The 18,754-nt window shown below is 41.3% G+C and overlaps 1 protein-coding gene and 1 long non-coding RNA gene across 12 annotated transcripts in view; both read right to left on the reverse strand.

Moving 5' to 3' along the window:
* Positions 1 to 3,264: 3,264 nt before the first annotated feature.
* Positions 3,265 to 7,075, reverse strand: LOC131685054 (uncharacterized). Its single transcript, XR_009304727.1, has 2 exons — positions 6,857 to 7,075; positions 3,265 to 6,790 (listed from the first exon to the last, which is right to left on the reverse strand). It is a non-coding gene; the product is annotated as an uncharacterized LOC131685054 (long non-coding RNA).
* A 4,835-nt stretch (positions 7,076 to 11,910) lies between these two features.
* Positions 11,911 to 18,754, reverse strand: part of LOC131685052 (uncharacterized) — a 40,569-nt gene continuing 33,725 nt past the window's right edge. For 5 of the 11 annotated variants that reach the window (XM_058968446.1, XM_058968443.1, XM_058968447.1 and 2 more), the window contains exons 2-3: positions 14,442 to 15,281; positions 11,911 to 14,040 (exon numbers count right to left, since the gene is read on the reverse strand). In XM_058968446.1, the coding sequence (XP_058824429.1) occupies positions 12,478 to 14,040; positions 14,442 to 14,471 (1,593 nt within the window). In that variant the 5' untranslated portion in view covers positions 14,472 to 15,281 and the 3' untranslated portion in view covers positions 11,911 to 12,477. The remainder of the gene's footprint in view (positions 14,041 to 14,441; positions 15,282 to 18,754) is intronic. The other 6 variants (XM_058968451.1, XM_058968449.1, XM_058968452.1 and 3 more) reach the window with 2 other exon arrangements.

The raw sequence follows: 18,754 nt of genomic DNA on the forward strand, positions 1-18,754 counted from the left end.
AGTCTGTAAGCTTTTATTTCACTTTTAATTATTCTGAGCCTCTCGCCCTTCCGTCGGGGAGATTTGATACCACTTCATACTCCTTTTGAATTACAAATGGCCGCCAATAATCGTTTGTTTGCAACGATTATTATTTTGACGATTTTCGAAGTTAAACACTAACTTTTCTTCTATTATTTTGCAGTGTTCTAAACCGCAGATATTATTTCTTGATAATAAAAGGGGTTTCTTACCTCATGGGAGCGTTGTCTGCGCCATTGTCGTGAATTTTTCTAGTTCGCTGCGAGCTCTCCATTTTTATCACGTCCTATCGCGGTAAATGTGGTCGAGTGAATGCTGAACAACGCTCGATTTTATTCGCTCGTCTAGCTGTACACATTATTCACTCTCACATGCACACATTCTCTCGTATATCGTTCCCCTCCGAACTTCGGGTCCTTTCAATAGGTCTCGCTCATCATAATATCGCTCTCGCTCCAGCTCGTTTTTGATTAAGTCGTGTGCGTTATACTAGCACGATTTCAATAGACACGAATACTCAGTGTCTACTCATACTAATATTCCACCAGATCCGGTTTATGCATGCTTCACACAAACTAACGTAATTCCCAAATACTAGTCCACGATTGATTTATCGATGCTCACGTTTATTTTGCCGTGTTTGGAGACCAGATGATTAATCTAGACGCTATTGGGCGCGAGATTGGGCGTATAATTCACGGCAAAGCATTTTGTGGGCCAATTTCGCGTTGAATGTAGAGCAAACAATAATTGACAACGTGTCAAATAAGATCAAAGTAAACATACGAAACCCAATTCTAGTCGACAGCGCAATAAACGTTGGCGTTGTGAAATGTGCATGAATCAAACCAGAACGATTTTAGTTTTATTATTATTTTATATATAATTTTGCAATGATTGCCTGTCGTGCACGTTTGTTCATTTTGCATCACAGGTAGATATTAGATAGTGTTTTTACAGCACTCTTTTATTGACTCTGACAAGTCCGTTCTTGTTTAGTCGGGTCTCTTGCTTTGGGCAATGAATATACGGAATATACAGATGCAATTTCTTTTACACGTCTAGAAAGGTGGGAACACTTGTTCTTTTGAGTGTGTTGGTGTCTTGTTTGCGAAATGAATAATGACGATCGGGTCCGTTGAATCTCATACATATTAACAAAACCAACCCATCGAAACGAAAGCGCATAATTAAAATAACTACGGCCTACGTATGCTTGATTTCTCTTTCACATCCTCCTATTCGAGATAAAAGTTAAACGTACACACTTAGACAAATGTGAACACCTTTCATATCAAGTACCCCGCAAGATTAAGCGTTGGAAGCAAACGCTTCACTGTTTGGATTTGACCCGATCTTGTTTATTGGTATAATTGAATGGACGTACTACTACAAGTATAGTCTATTTCATGTCAGAGTTTTGTTGTTTTTTTTTTCTTTTAACGTCAGCGTAATTAAATTATCTCCCTGGTAAGTATCATTTCAAATAAAATTTATTAACCTTTTTATCGTTCTAGGATTATCTCCTACACAAGGTATATACACGGGGAACTTGGTTTTGACGTTTTCATATTCGACGTCGTGTTGTATGTTGTTCCTCGCTACGAAGCTTTCTACCTTGGCTAAGGAGATGAACTCTATTAGTATTACTTGTCTTGTATGATGTAGCTGTATGTGAGAAACTTCTGTAAGCGTAAGTTCTATTTAAATATTGATTAACTGTACCATCTCACGTGCTGTCTGACAGGTCTGCGAAGTCAATCGCGATTGTGTTCGCTATGAGCGAAATTTATTTTGTGATTCACTCGTTTCACAACGGGGCAACGGGACTTTACTGTGTCTATGTGTTACACGTACACGTTAAGATTCAACTGAGAAAGCTTGGAAAATCTTAGAAAACGAAAAAAGCAGCTTTTTCTCACACCATTGGAAAAGTCTTCATGAAAAATAAATTAACAATACTCTAACGATGCCCCGAACACATAGATTTATTTTCATGAATATTTTCCCAACGGTGTGATAAAAACCTGTTTTTTTCCTTTTCCAAGATGGCCACTAATTGAGGCGTTCTCAGTTGAACCTTAAAGCAGCGCGTCGCGGGTAGTGTTTTTTGTTTGTATGCTGTTCGCAAGCGGTGCGCTTTTGACTGTACAAGTTGAGGAAGCAGATTGGCCCAGAAGAAATTCTTTTTCAAGCAACAGAGTAACAAAAGAATTATGGAGTCATGTTAACCAGAAATAGATCGCATCTGAACTTCCTTTGGAAAACTTTGATAACTGGTTCTGGCGAATAATTGGGGGCTAGTGCAAAATTTGGTCTAGTTAATCGTATACTTACTTTAAACTTCGTAAAATTAGTGCAGTGCTTCTGAACATATATTATGCTGACAGAACACGACCTACAGTTAGTGGTTTCGAATGGAAGTTACTGCGAAGCATCTATGGAGCAGTAGGTACAGCATAGATGGAACGTAGAGGCAGTATACGAAACGCGAATTGCAGCAGCTGCTTGCTGATCTAGTCATTGCATCGCACGCACAAAAAAAATGGTCGGATGGGATGAGCTGCCGTTATAATGTCAGACGATAACTCAGTGATATTGATTCGGCAGATACAAGGAAAAGATGTGCAGAATGGATGATTCTTCATAACTTAAGATGCTAGCGAGGAATAGGTTCATGATGGTATAGCATGACAAGCACGCCGCGATGTCAGACTTAATGATACCTACTAGAGATGCACCGAATATTCGGTAGGCCGAATACCAGCCGATTTTGATTTAAGCCGAATATACGGTACGCCGAATAATAAAAACAGACTTTCGGCCGAATATGATAAGTAATGGTCGAATATTCATGATATATTTAAAAGAAACAAAATAAAAGAATATACATATATACAAAATACTAGAGATGCACCGAATATTCGGGCCGAATACCAGCCGATTTTGATTTAATCCGAATATACGGTACGCCGAATAATTAAACATTAAATATTCGGTATTCGGCTGAAAGCCGAATAGTACTATTCGGTGCATCTCTAATACCTACCTTTAGAAAGATTTGGCTAAGTTTGATAGTAAATGACTCTGTATTGCAGCTGGTATAAGAATCGAACTGCCGTGGTTTATCAGCAGTTGGTGTAGTCCTACTAACAGTAGGTTCGACAACGCAGTGCAGATAAGAAGAGTCATATAAGTAAAGTTCTTTTTCGGATTGATCAAAAAATTTTCACACCGGCCGGATCTTACTTGCTTGTAAATAATTTTATTCATTTAGATACTTTTAAGAGTAATTTCAAAGTTCATAATCGCTTTACTATGCCGAAAGCTTTGCGGTTATCATCAGTAGTCTATTTGTTTTTTTATTACTGAAACACTACTCCAGCCTAATCGTTTAATTTTCAACTGCTTCGAAACGTCCTAGTAGTATTATTAATTATCATCGTGCTGATAAAAATGGTTACTGAATTAATTTTATTCTACCCTAACTGTGTATATCTATTTACAAAATTTTGTTTTCATAATATTTGCTCTGTTTTTTTTTCATTTAGCTCGATCCATCTTTCTGCTATATTTTACATCCTAACAAGTGACAGTCCTTTGCCTAGTTTTCGTATAAATCAGCTTTTCCACTCATAAGATCTCGTCTTTCTTCTTTTTTATGTTTTCCCTTGATTTTTTTTTCTCATTGTTTATTGTTACTTAAAGAACAGTTTGATACTAGTATTTATTTGTAGTAATAGAATTATTACACTCAATATTTATCAGTTTGCCATCTAAACTTTTAGTGCTATTATCAGTACTGTTGTTCAAAAGGTTTATTTTATTTTATCATTCAACTTCCCTATGCTGCTAAAAATCAAAAGAGAACCAAACGATACATAGCATTTACGTCCGCTATTATTGGAATTTGGGGAACCAGCCTGGCCTCTGTTTTACTATCTGCTCTCAGTGAATTGCTGTGTTCGCACATCAACGGCGTTTGTCTCATTTTTCTTTCTCCCCCCTTCGTCAACTGATATCGATTTAAATAGCCGAGAGATTTGCCTGAGTTTGATATAGTAATATAATACCTGCTACAACAACGTCGCATGGATATTTCTGGTGGAACTACAACACTGCTCTACAAGCAAAGCAGGACACCTTCGCTTATCGTATAACCGAACGTAGATATAGGACAATGATAATGATATAGGTAGTAACGGGTAGAGTAATGTTAGTGTTGATTGAATTAAGAATAACTCTTCGTACAGTTTCGTTTGGAAAATCAAACTTTTCTATTTTTATTTTTGTTTATTTTCCTTTGTTGCATTATGGCTAATTGGTTGAACGATCGAATGTCGTCTTTTGTAGTATTAACATAATTGAATTTGTCAAACGTTCGCTGAACTCGGTGTTTAGTTAACCCGTTATGGTAGGTACAACTGTATTTCATTATTTACCGAATTGTTTTGCCATCGATGCAAGAGAGTAGGTTTTCATTTCTCGTTTTTAGACTACAGTCAGAGAACGTGGGTAATCAGTGAAGATAAACAGAGTGTTTTATTTCACAACTGAGAACTAATCGTTAAACTATACTTTTTAACGATTCACTCGAATAATAGAATAATTACACACGCTGCTTCGTTTCGGACTTTTTAACCAAAACGGTTGCTTTATTTAATGAAAAGACTACTCGAGTACGAGTGTTCTTGATTCTCGTTAAGCTGATAGTTTACACAGTGTAACATCAAAACTGAAATTCAGAATCCTTCCTGATATATCACAAGAAAGTCACCAAATTTCAGTGATTTTTTTTGCAGTTCCAGCGATGCCAACGTTAAGCATGTGAGGTTCTTAACCTACTGGAAGTCGCGCTAGTGCACTGAGTGTACGCTGCTCTGAAAAACTAGCGAAATCGTCTTAAGGCATCAGCGGCTGCTCGTTCAGTGGGCCATATGCGCGACTTCCGGAGGGTTAATTATATCCATTCTAAGATCAATTGGTCGGTGTTAAATCAGACCGAAATAGGTGATATTGTATTGATTCGAGGCGAGAAAGAGTGTCACCAACTTCATTGTTCGGAGGGGTAAATAATTCTTACTGGTAGCACCAGCTGAATGAGTTAGAGGCCGATGATTGGCAACTTTTCGAACTTCGATGAAAATTTCACGGACATTATTTCATTTGTGCTGAAGAGAAAAACGTAATGGCTGCAAGAATCAGTTCCACGTACTGAGCTGTAGTACTACTCCAGCCGATGTATTCGAAACATCTATTATCAATCCTAATCGCTTGGTGGTAGGCTAGCTGATCCCATTAAATTTGTCAAACGAAGCTCTTGGGTCACGATGAATTTTCAAACGTTGGCACGGTATGCCAGTTACGGGCGTGTCAAGTAATATCCTTGTCCATACGAAGTGGCTTGCTATTAGGCGACGAGTGGCACGTGCTTCAGGGCATACCAGTCTATGCATGTGGTGCATTATTTTTTCCCTATGTGTGCGGAGGAATATACGATCTAAGTTCATTGTGAGACGTATCACATTCACAGTACAGTGGTTTTGAACTTAGCGAACCTTCAACTTAAGCGATGTAGGTAATTTCAGTAACCCGTGCAGTTCGCTATCGACTAGATATTTTTTCGAAGTTGAACGGTGAAGAAATCAGCACTGTCTCCACTCTTGATAGTGCATCTGCTATGATGTTTTGCTGCTGTCCGCTAATGTGACGAATGTCGTTCGTAAATTGCGAAATAAATTACAGATAACGTTCATCGTGTGGAAGCCTGGTGTTCGGCTGACCGTAAGAGCAGCCGTGAGCGTGAAAATCACGTCCCTCCAGCATGTGCCCAAAATACTGCACTGACGCTGTTGATTCGCGCCCAAAGGTAGAATATTTGATTTGAGCGGAAGAAACATTTTCTGGACCCAATGGCTCCTAGCTGCCTATATTTAGCTGTTGAAGTACAGCCCCCGCTGCGGTATTTGAATCATCGATTAGCAGACCAAGTAGCATGATAGGATTGGCATAGGGCAATAGTGTTGCTTATGACAGGGAATGTTTGCATTTGTTGAACGCAGCTGTTGCTTCTTCTGACCACAACAACTTATCCTCTAGGGAGAGATATGCGGAGAGAAAAGCGAAAAAACTTGCAAATCTAGCAGTCCTCCAAAAAAAGAGATAGTTTGGCTCGGCTGGCTCTAGAATTTGAGTTTTGCTGTCTCAAGATGGCGTTTCCGAATATCTCTCCCTAGTGGATAACTAACATCAACAGCTTTCTTGAATCATTCATTCTATTCCCAGGAATCAGAGAACTTAGCTCAACTTGTACATCCGTTGCGCGTGAAATGAATCGCTTTTGGCAATTTACGAGAGCTAGGAATCGGCGGAGTTTCTTTGGCCGTTGATGGTACTGAATAGTCGGTCACCACCTTCACTCAGTCCGGAAGGAGAAGTATACCAGTTTCACTCACCTCGTAACCATGGCATTTAATCGTAAATTCTGCAAAGCGACGTTGATGAAAGTTCGTAAGATTGGAGTCGTTCGAAAACAGCGCGAACATGTTGATAATGTTCCTCCACGGTAGTAGCTGAAGCGATGATGCATCGTCCATATCGACAAAAACCTTTGAAAGGCTTGTGAAGCATTGTGTAAGCCAAATTGCATACGTATAAATTTACACAACCCGAATGGTATGATTACAACCTTCTTGAGAATATCCGATACATCGACTGGAATTTGGTGATACGCTTTCTACAGATCTGACGTAGTGAATACGGATTTCCTCTGTAACGTAAAGTAAATTAGTAAATCGTGGATATGCGGAACAGGGTATCGGTCCGGGTGAGTTACCTGATTTAGAGCACGGTAATCTCCCAAGAATCTGCATTCTCAGTTTTTCTTTTGAACGGAGCGTAGCGGACTGGCCCGTGTACTGCGATTCGATCATTAATTGAAATTCTTTTTTTAGCGGCAGCCAACTTATCGACGGCATTTCGTGACGATGGGTGACCCTCTCGTCTGGATATGATTAGTAATGTCATGTTGCGCTGCCTTTTTAGTCGCTGTGGGTAAGGTTCTGCCAGCGGGCACCCGAAACGGATGATTTTTTTTTTTTTTTTTTTTTTTTTTATTTCAATTATAGAGGTTTTAACCTTAAGGTCATTCGCCTCTTCGGGTTAGAAAAATCTCTTAAGAAAAATTTCTAACCCTATGTGCGGGGTCGGGACTCGAACCCAGGTGCGCTGCGTACAAGGCAATCGATTTACCAACTACGCTATGCCCACCCCACGGATGATCTGCCGCAACTACTGTTATGCTATGCATAGCTGATTCCGTTATGCCGCTAACAGAAGACCATTTGGTAGTTCCGTGGATTATCCGATGATGTTTTATGTTCACGATAACAGTATTTTTAGGTTGGTGCCCATCTTCGCCGTTTCAGATGGACATGACCTTAGTTTTTTGCGCTGCTAATCTTACATGATTCGTGACATTTTTGTCTTCCGTGTTTTCTACGCAACCAACATATTTCATCAGCTCTGCTTTCTCGTGAAGCCGATCGGAAGCGCTACGAACTCCGTGCTTGAGCGGCGGCGATATATCCTCGTAACTCCGTCATTTCGTCAACGTTGGAGCTTGATGATGTGCTAGCAACTTGTTAGTCCAAAGACTCCAGCATTGTATCAGCCATTTTCGCTAATTTGCAATTGTGCCATCGCTGAACGTTACTTTCTGCAGCAAGCGTCGGAGGAAAAGCATCTTGAGATCATCCGCTACGTTCAAACCACCTGCTAATTCCTACATTTTTGCAAGCATGTGTGTCAGTCGAATGTCTCCTAGGTTACAGGAATCCAACAAGCGTTCGAGCCGTTCTTGAGCGGAAACTTGTGCTTTTACATCATACTTATTTTCCTCGGGTGGATTACTGACCAGATCCGTCACATGGCATATCACAGACTGATCAATTTTGGCGACAATGGTATAGAATTTTGTGGGATCGCTTGTGACATTGCCAAGCGCGAATTGAGTCTCTGTCTGAGCGCACCACATCAACAGGTCGTTCTTCTAAAAGTTCGGAAGCTTTACGACAACACCGGCGATGAGCACCACATTTACAATCGAACCACACTCGCTTGAAAAAGCTTTTCGATGTCAAGCAGAATACTGCCTGTATATTCTCTCTAGCTGAAACGAACTACAGTTAGATTGATTGGCTCATCTTCGCCACAACACTTTTTCATCGTAGGATCTTTGATCAGAAGTTCTGACTCGAAAAAAAGCCGTCATTGTCGATCATCGGGAACAACCGTTGCTGCTATATTACTTGCCCATCCCGTGGCTAATCAACACTTGCATTTAACAGAAACAACAGTACGTCATTGTCACGAGAGCACTGGAGGAATCGATGTATAATGTAAGTTTTGCCGAGTACTTTCAATACAAGTCGTTCAGTCGACAGCGCCTATGGTTGAGTGATAAGCGTGACCGTCATTCACCCCAGTGGGTCTGGGCTTCAATCCCAGCAGAGGTCATTGAAATTTTCTGAGGTAAAAAATCTGGTGACGTCTTTCTTCGGACGTGGGGATAAAGCCATTGGTCTCGGACCGTATATTGATGGGTCAATATCTAGGGTACAAATGGTGGATTTCACATCTCTGGCGTCGGTGATAGGCACTTAGTGCGGCATGGGGTAGAAAAATAAAAAAAAGAAAGTCATTCAGTATGTGCAGTTTACCAGACTCACCATCTACTACGAAAAGATAGTGTTCTGTCGAAACTGTCGCATGTACGGAAGAACGACTGTCATTCCAGATAAAAGTCGTAATCGTGTCCTCTATCAGATGCGGAACTGAAGTTGGTGGTACATGCCTACGTGTACTGGTTCCGTACAGCACTCTAGCTGCTAGTGATGGGTGTTAAGCAAAAGAACAGAACTGATAGCAAGAAGTACCTTAAAAACACTCAACATGAAGAACATGATTTTTGAGAAAATCAAATCTCGAAGTGCAACTTGCTGCGTTTCGTTGCATGCGGAAGAAAACGCTTGTATCCGTTGACCAACGCTAGTAAGCGACGTAACTTCTTGGCTGTCGCTGGAAGCTTGACGTTTTGCAGGGCTGCAACTCGTTCCGGTAGGGGCCGAATGCCCTTTCTATCAACTCTGATTTTGCCTGCGCGAAAAAAAAACTTTCGAGACTGATCCGTTTTCTGAAGCCGCTCCAGGACTGTTCGCACACGACTTTGATGTTCGTCAGGAGACGTCAAGGCATTACAGATGTCATCTCCAAAAACTACAAGAAAATCGAAGTCGCTAAATCTTTTGCGACTGAATCGTTGATATGTTTGCGAAGCATTGCACAAATCAAACTGCATCCCCGTGTAAATTCAAATTACTCGAAGAGGGTGATTACTGCCGTTTTTTGGTATATCACATTCCTCTGCTGGGATTTGAAGGGATGCGCGTACAATATCTAGAGTAGTAAAGATCAACTTTCCGTTCTGGGCGTTCATCAAATCATCAAAATGCGGTACCGAATACCGATCGGATATTTTTACAGCATTCAGTTTCCTATTATAGTCCTCCAGGGACCTCAACTTGACCGTTTTTTTTATAAGGGACGCACTGCATGGAGCTTGCCTAGCAGCTGCCGGAATGGCGAAAGATTCCAAGTTCACACATCAACTCAAAATCCTTCTTAGCGGCTTGCAACTTGTCCGGAGTTAACCGTCGACTTTTGCACGATTGTGGAGGTCCTTTGGTTTGAATATTATGAGTAATATCACGATGCAACCCCGAGTGCATGGTGTTCGGTAGTATGAAAAGTCATTTGAAAGTCAGCTCCAATGCTGGGCATGCTAACATCAGCGATTAAAGTGAATTTTCGACGAAGCCCTAGGTCGGTGGTTATGAAAAGGCTCGCATACGTTTTTATAATTTATTCGTGGACAGCGTGAAGTTGCCAGTGTACAGTCGAGTGCAGCTTTTCTGTCGAAGTAGTAGGAATAATCGAAAGATCTTAGCCGGTGTCGAACAGAAAACGCTTATTTGCTTAAGACGGCTACGGGATGCAAGAGCTCCCACCACCTCCGTCTGAGATGAGAGGGTATAGTATTTGTAAAACGACACGGCGAGCGGCATTGTTGAGCAATAGCATTTAACTTTTGGTACCCACATATGGCACCTGGCTATCGAGAAAATGGCTTCGATTTCGGCTGCCGGTCGAGTTAATATTCGTCCGACGAGCCTCTGCAGAGAATTTGACGATCTGAGCATCGAGATCTTGCTGAAGGGGCTTGATGTGATTCTGCAGCTACGTGATGTGGACCGGCGGGATCGCCCATTTTATCCTACATTTCTGGAAGTTTAGAGTACTGCTCTGATGCTTGGTGGCATTCGTTGTAAAAACAGCATATTGAAGAGTCCCTCTTTGACATTAAGCTCAACAAAAATTTCTTGCATTTTGACAAAGAGGATGGTTAAGAAGCATGTCGCCCAAATCGCAAGAACTCAAAAGTTTTTCAAATTTTTCCTGAGCTGATAGTTTGAAGAGACGATTAGTGTGATTAGACGGTTCTTAATTGCATTGTATTTATTTTCATCGGGGGATTGTGTTACCAGATCAGAATATGGCGGAGAAACTGATTGGTCCACTTTTCCCAGCATTTATCTGATCATTTTGGATCCCAGCAAGGCAAATAGAGCCTCACCTTGGGCGTGTTGCGTCGATGTTGAGCACATACTAGGACCTCGATCCCCCACAACAGTCGAGTTATTACGGCCAGCGATCATCAGTCGCTCCGGTATTGTGTGTGGGATAGATAAAAGGCCCGCCAATCTTCAAATCCCCTTGTCAATATACGACTTGGTGATCGAGAACGTTTGCTGCACGAGCATCCCTGTGTGGTCTCTGTTCTCACACTCATTTACGATAAGTCCATTCTTGTTCTTGCTGTTCTGATCATGAACTCAGTTCTATTCACGTTCGTGCTTTCAGTTCCTTATCAGTGAACTGTTCTCTACGCTCCTCACAATTTCTTTTTACCTACCTTGCTCAATCTCATTGGCGATAGCCATTCCGCTTGTTTATCTCGTTTTTATCACGCACGGTTGGAATGACATCATTATGTTTCCCCATGGTCATCCTCTCTAGGATATAATCCTTTGATTGAAAAACTTCCAGAACGCTGTCGGATATTCGAGTTCAGGGGGATTATCTAAAACAACAGTTATCTTCGGTTAAAGTATGTAGGTTCTACTTGGATGCGTTTTTACACGTTCGATTCCTGGTTGCTTCGTTAGACGTTTTCAGTAGCCTCATTGAATATTAAAGACACGGACACGCCAATATGATGGATATCCGCAGGTTATAAAATAAGGGCCGACTGTAGCACATTACTTTGACCTTTGCTCTCTACTTCTACTCTACTTCTATTGCGGATCACTCGCAGAGCTTCAAAAACATATCGCCACGTATCCTCACTAACAAGTCATCGTATCCGTTTAGTTTTGCTACTCTGAAACTCCGGTTTAGGAGACTCAAAAAAAAATACAGCCAATGCGACTTATAGTAAGAAAAATGAATCTTCTGCTGTTGCAGAAACTGAGCGTATAAAAATTATATAACGTAAATCTTCTACCTACATATGCTGCTTATGCGAACATGACATGCTGTAGAATTTCTAGAGTCTACCGAGACCAAGCAGAAATTAAAATACTCAAGATCAAAGCGCATAAACTCATCGACTGTCACCACAGTATTTGAAAAAAATGGTGTAACAACTTGCCTAAAATTACTATTTACTCGTATCGTTTATCTCAAAACCCCCTTTAAACTCTTGCTCGATCAGTGTCATTGACCAGGGATGACAATCCGCATCTCGAAACAAAAGCTTTTTTTTGTAAATAAGCTTGTACGAAAAAGTTGTTTCTATTTGGTTGCATAATGTGACCCCAAACCTTCTCTCTGCAACGTTGAACCATTAGCCACTTAGTGTAATTTTTCGACTGCGACCGTTTATCAGGTTATCATTTGCGGCTCACGCCCGCCTTAGTCCTATTCGACAGTCTAAATCAAATTGTCTACAATGTAATTTTTTTCTTCTGTTTTCTGTCTAAAATTGATTGCATTATATTTCATCGATAAACTTTATTTTTTAGTTATATTAATAGTTTAGTATAGGTGTTATACCAATAATAAATTATCTACAATACGAGCTAACGCATCTTCTTGTGTGTCTACACAGTGCCGGTGACTGTTGCATTCTTCATCTCCCCCTGCATCGGGGGATCCAGTCTCCTGGCCAGTTTCAAAAAAAAAAAACGAAAATCGTCAACAAATTAAAAAATAGTAATAGAAATTCCAAGCAGAAAGAAAAGAAACTGAGCTCTACAGCGGGTGCTATTATCGACCTAACTTCTTATCGATATGAATCCTACTAACAAAGGGGTTTCATTTTGTAAACTTACACCTCTACTCCACCTCCTGCTTCTGCAGGTTTATGAGCGCCCCGACAATCACCACGACGTCGTCCAGCAGCTCCAGTGTCTCACCGTCCACACACGCCGTCGGCGACAGAATCATGTGACCCTGAAAGCTCTCCAGCACGCTCTCGATGTAATTTTTCAGCTTGAACGTTCTACTTTTGCTGATTTTCTCCGACACTATTTCTTCGAAGTTATCGTCCTCGTTACTCGTCGTCAGCGTCCGTTCCAGGTCGGAGTCGTCTCCGGTACCAGCACCGGATCCATCGGATCTACCATGCGAACCGACTCGTCCTGCTCCTGCCGCCGTACCGCCCCCGTTGTTGTTTTCGTGATCGTGATCATTTCCATTGGTGAGGCGATCTTCGAAATTGTGGAAATTTTTACCGGCTATCAGATTCGTGTTGGTTTTGAACTTGGTCAGAAAACCGGACTGTGCCAATACTGCCTCGTCGTCCGTCTGGATGCCGAAGCCTCGCGAGACAAAGCACACGCAACCGTCCAGCGTGGACGCGATTAGGTATTTCAATTTGTGGCATTGGTCCAGCTCGCAGTACGAAGACTCCATCTGCGCTTGAGAAAGATATTTGACGGCATTCTGTCGTACTTTGATCACCAGATAGTTCAGGATAAGATGAATTTTGTTAAAATGCTGCCGCAGGTTGATGGGAACGTTCAGCTTCATTGTGATATCGTCCGGCCAGACGATAAAATTTCGCAAACAATCCGCTATTTTAGGCACACTTGTACGGAACAAGATTTCCACCTCTCCGTCGGTCAGTCCGAAAACACTAGCCAGTCGGGCGTTGTGCTCATTCAGTTTGATTTTCCGCAGCGTCAGAATGATATCACGCTGGTTGAGCTCAAAGCTCTGCGCTAACGAATTCACCAGGAAAATTCGGTTGCGCCTCAGTCCCAGAAACAGTGTGGGAAACTCGTGCACCATCTGAAGCTTTACCTTCGTGGATGTGTTTGTGTTGTTCGGCTTGCTGACCATTTTGCGTTTGAAACTTTTCCGATCCTGCCTGTCTTCCGAGTCGGATTCCTCCGCTACCAGTACCGTCGTCGCTCCTTTGACCTTCAGTGCACTGGCGTCTAACCGTTGGCTAGGATGGGATACGATCACCATTTTCTCGTCCCCCGCCGTTTGGTCCATTTCCGTTTCGGACTCGGTGGCCGATGTGTCAATCTCCTGGTCCTCCTCGTCGTCCTGTTCCTGTTCGGTGGGAACGGACTCGAATCGGGCCCGTTTTGCCAGCGGTTGCCGCTGCTGCTGCTGCAGCTGTAGCAGCTGCTGGGCAGTAATTTTGGTTTTCAGACTGACTACTTGCTTTTGCTGGCGCTGTTGTTGATGGTGCTGAGCCGGTGACACCTGTTGAAGTTTCTGTTGTGGCTGTTGTTGTACTGCTGACTGCTGATGCTGTTGCGTCTGCTGCGCTGCTGAATCTAACTGCTGCTGCTGTGGTGAGCCTTGGTTTGATGATGCGCTGATAGTTCGTATCTTCCCTTTCTCTGGTGGGCTGCTGTAGTTATGAAATTTCATAATATCGGCCTAAAATGATAGCGAATAAAAAAGGGGAAAATTTTAGTTGCTTTGGTTGAGAACGTTCGGAAAGAACGATGCGTTGAATGGATCAGCAAGATCGTGGGCATGACTTGGTTTAAAACATAAATGATGAAATCCACGTCATGCCACAAACTTACGGCCACGATCCGTACGGTCAAGCTGTAACAATATAGTAAACAAAAACAGAGGAAATGATTCGAAAGGTTTTTGTGCCAATTTTGTGTTCCAGATTGAAGGTTATTGTTAGTTATTATTATGATTTTAAAGAAATAATTTTGAATCCTTGAAAAAATGCCCGAGTAACGCAGCGCGTGGTGAATGTTGGTAGATAGTGGGAATAGGGTGCGTGTTACACACAATGTGCTAGAAATTCAACAGAAATGCACCTTCAAGTTGATTTCACTCTTCATCTGCATTGGACTGCGTCGCTGTCATCGGCGGTAGCTTTCACAAGCAAAACAAAACCGTTCAATTAACACAAGGCTACAAACCCGCAAATTAGCATCGGTCGGCTGTACACACTCCCATCAGTCGGTGATAATACAAAAATTGATCACGTAGCGTAATGCTGCACACCGTTTGCAGTAGATCTCACTAACTGTGGTAGCAATGAACTTCCTTATTAGAGTCTGCGTTTGTATAACGCTATCCTTATCAACAAATTACGCGCCAAATGCACAACACCTGTTAACCTTAACCCGCTCAGATAACGATCCAAACTCGTACTCATGCGTACTTCGCGAGGGCACTGAGAGCTCCCTATAGGAACGACGTAACCAATTAGAATCCGCACCGTCCTCGACTAGTTCTAACGTTCTTACTAATCAAACGAGATGACGAAACTATGTACCTACTAACCATTCATCGCCACTGACTGACTGACTGGCTGACTACGGTTGGTTCTTTTGCTTACGCCATAAACGGCAAAAGATCAACAACTATCTTTGTCTGAATGAGGGAGTCGGGGGTTCGTTTTAATTTGCGTCATATCAGTACTGTTGACCACAACAATTTTCCGATAGTAGAATACCAATCAGCTGCTTAGCGATTCTAACGGGAACGAGTTTTCAAAAAGAATGTCCACCTAACTCCCAACTCCCCTACCCCGTGATATGGTTTCTTCTCTTTCTGGTCGCTGTACGGAATCGCAGTAAACCAACGGTCGCGTATAGCATACAAGGTACCACCGTGCGAATGAATCACACCAATCAGCTTGGCAATGGCAACTGAAACATAGAAAGAGAGAAAGACACATTGATACCTCTAAAGTGTGCTCTGTGTATTCTCACTTATGACTAACCCTGAAATGATACGGCATATTAGTGACGCAGAGTTGTTTGCAAAAGTGGCGCTTGTTAGTGTTGTTGTTGTTGTTGACTGGTTTCAATTGCAAACTACTTGTGCTAGAACAATGGAAACTGCAAGATAGTGGAAAAAGCTGAGCCTGAAATATTTTCTCGCCCGTGGCAGCCAAACTTTGTATCAGTTTGGTTAGTTATTAGATTGCCCAACCAACAGCTCCGTAGATTGTCACTCACTGTCTCTATTATCTGCCCTATGTCGGAAGTTTCCAACACAATGCTGACAAAATTTGGGTCGGGAATTGAGCCACAACTCCGGTTCGGTTTATAATTATTACCCATGTGTCAAACCATCAATCATGTATGGAAAAGAATACACCAGAGGATAATCGTTACAGTTTCATTGTACACTCTGCTTCACATACTTCCATTCGAAGCACATTGACCATATTTAGTAATCGCGCCGATTGCGCCAGTATGCATATGTAAATATACCCAACAGCATGTGATTCATGAGCTTGATACTCTCGAGCATATCAGCACCGTACACCGCGGTGTGTTGGGGGAACAAAAACGAACTCGGGGAAAAACATATCGGGGTGAAGTGATATCCACAACCAGAAAGGTCGCCAACCGAATGATACTAAGTTCTCCTTCGGCAGACATGCGTCGTAGGCACAATTAAAATAAATGAGTAAAAGATACTAAATCATGAACAAATTTCAATTTTTGTGAACTCTGTTCAGTCTGCAAGTCACACCATTAACCGTTATGTGCTTACAAAAACACCTTTAACATGTCGAAAGAGATTTAGTTTTTTTTCTTTTGAGTTCAGGAAATTATCCTTTTTTTAGGCACTGCAAAATGAACCAGAAGAATTAATCTGGTGTCCGGGAATCTGAACTTCCGAAAGTATGTTCCAGTACAGCGATACTATTTGTGAATTTTCTGGCATCGGATTGTTCGAGCCACTATGCTATCAATCTTATTTTTTTTCGAGAGTTGTCCTACTGGAGCTGTAGAGCTAGGTTCTCGGAAGGGCTCCCCGTCAGAATCACATACTACAGAATTTGCAGACAAGACAGGCAATCTCGCCCACTAAAACACTGCTTTAGACCAATTGTAGCGGGCCGTGATTCTGAATGTGATATTCATTGTACGGTTCAGGTATGTGCGGGCGTAGGGACTCACTCGCGATCGTGTGTATCATCGCGAAGGGCTCGAACATTTGTACGTTAACGTGATCGATCGCGTGTGCTAACGTGTATGTAACTTCGCGTGTATAAATTCTATTTTAAAACCGTGTGCCTTTCGCATATTCGCGTGTGTTCTCGAATGATCGCGCGCGGCCGTGAATCAGATACTTAATTTTTCGTGCACGGTTCAGATTCCAGAAGAAAGTGGGTTCTTCCATATCACTAGAGTTTCCAGTCATGTCGCAGTAGAACGTGTGGTCTAGTGAATATGAGCTTTATATTTGTTTGGTCCAACTGAATGTATGGATCTAAGTTGATAGAAGGAAAAGGCTAAAGATTTCCGGACGTGACCGATTCATGATGGCGCGCGTTTGCGTTTGAGACTGCGTTTGTAACTTCGTAAGTACTAAAACGTTCACATAATTACCGGAGTGTTATCAAGTTTTCGCGATCGCGGACATAGGTGTGCGTAGACGCTTGAGATCGTGTTGGTAAGTTTATGAGTGCTGAGACGTTCACCTTATCACCCGGGTATAATCATGTTTGCGAGTTCGTGGGCGTAGGTTGCTTGGATAATCGCGAGGGGCTCTAACGTTTGTACGCTGACGTGATTTTGTAACATATTTGCGAGTGTTCTTGAATGGTCACGCGAACCGTGAGTCTGATATTAAATTTTCGGTGTGCGTAATAGGTATGAGGTATAGATATGAGCGTATTTTCTTAATTGGTCCAGCTGAAGGCATAGACCCAGGCTTCTTGGATCAAGGAAAGACTTCTGGACGTTCGCAATCGCGCGCGCGAGGGCATTTTTGTACGTTGCCGCTTGAGACTGCGTTTGAGAATGTATGAGTGTTAAGACGTTCACTATCACCATCTTTATTAGCCCAGCTGAAGGAGGAAGTAGAATGGCAGTATAGGACACGAAAAGACAATATATAAGAGGCGTAATAGATTAGATAGGTACAAGATACAGCTGAAGTTATGATCATCACATGAAAGGCATACATTAGTACTTCAAACTCTACCAATACTTGAATAGCCAACCCCTACACATAGCACATCCTTTCTCAATTATCTATTTGTTATTGGTTGATTGTTGGTTATGAGCGGGTAAATAGAGGAAAGGTATGGAATAGAAAAAAGGCTCTTATCAGCCCTCCCGGCCTCCTCGATACACCACTATCGAGGCGTATTGTAATCAACATCTTGAAACGGACTTCTTATATAAATAAAATCCTGAGTAGTCATAATGATTGGTGGATTATTAACACGAGAACTAATTAACCTCTAGTAGTAGAACTTAGTGCAAATGACGAATTTCGCGCCAAATCGTATTCAGAGTTGGCAGCACCATCTCAGATTTTAATGAAACTCTGTACATGAAGACTTTGTCACAAAAAGCCACTTTGCATATTTTGTTTTTCTAAAAATGATCTAGACTGTCTTTCGAAAAGGGCCAAACTTTTTTTTCCAATTTTTCTAAAAATGACAAATCCTATAAAAAATGTTGTAGGAGTGGTTTTCACAAAATTAGACAAATTTTCGAATAAGAATATTGAAAAAATTCTTTATTGACTCCTGCACTGAAAAAAATCGATTTAAAAAATTTAAAGTCGATTTACAAAAAAACCATTTTTGATTTGGATGAAATTTTGTTCCAAGATAGATAATTATGTGCCCTACCTACCGTCAAAAATTCAAGTTAGGCACTTTTAACGAAACAAAGTTATTTGAAAAAAAAACTGTTCCTTGTCCAAACTGAATTTTTTTACAGTGTTATTTTATCGAAAACTAAACCAATGAAAGTCATAACCATCTCAGAATCCAATAAAACTCAGTTTGTGAGAATATATTGTCTTCTTTAGCAACTAGGCATATTTTTATTGAGGGGTTAACTACTTTTTCAATCGAATTTTTTTATTACTTTATCTGAAAGTACAATGTTTTCCAAAATTTTTATAAAGATCCGAGAAATAGATCGAAAGTTACAGCGCTTCCAAGCGCGCTTCGTCTACCAAAAGCAGTAGTAATTTGAAATTTTAAACTCGATTTTCTCGAAGTGTCGTTTTACTAAAAATGGTTTTTCCGTGATCACGATTACCGAAAAACTACTCAATTGATTTTCTTAATTTTTTTATCAATTGATCGTATTATTTTTCTCGTACTTTAACGATTTCTTTTTATTCATAATTTTTTGTTTCT

The sequence above is a fragment of the Topomyia yanbarensis genome, chromosome 2 (assembly GCF_030247195.1).
Source record: "Topomyia yanbarensis strain Yona2022 chromosome 2, ASM3024719v1, whole genome shotgun sequence".
In the NCBI taxonomy this organism is placed as follows: domain Eukaryota; kingdom Metazoa; phylum Arthropoda; class Insecta; order Diptera; family Culicidae; genus Topomyia; species Topomyia yanbarensis.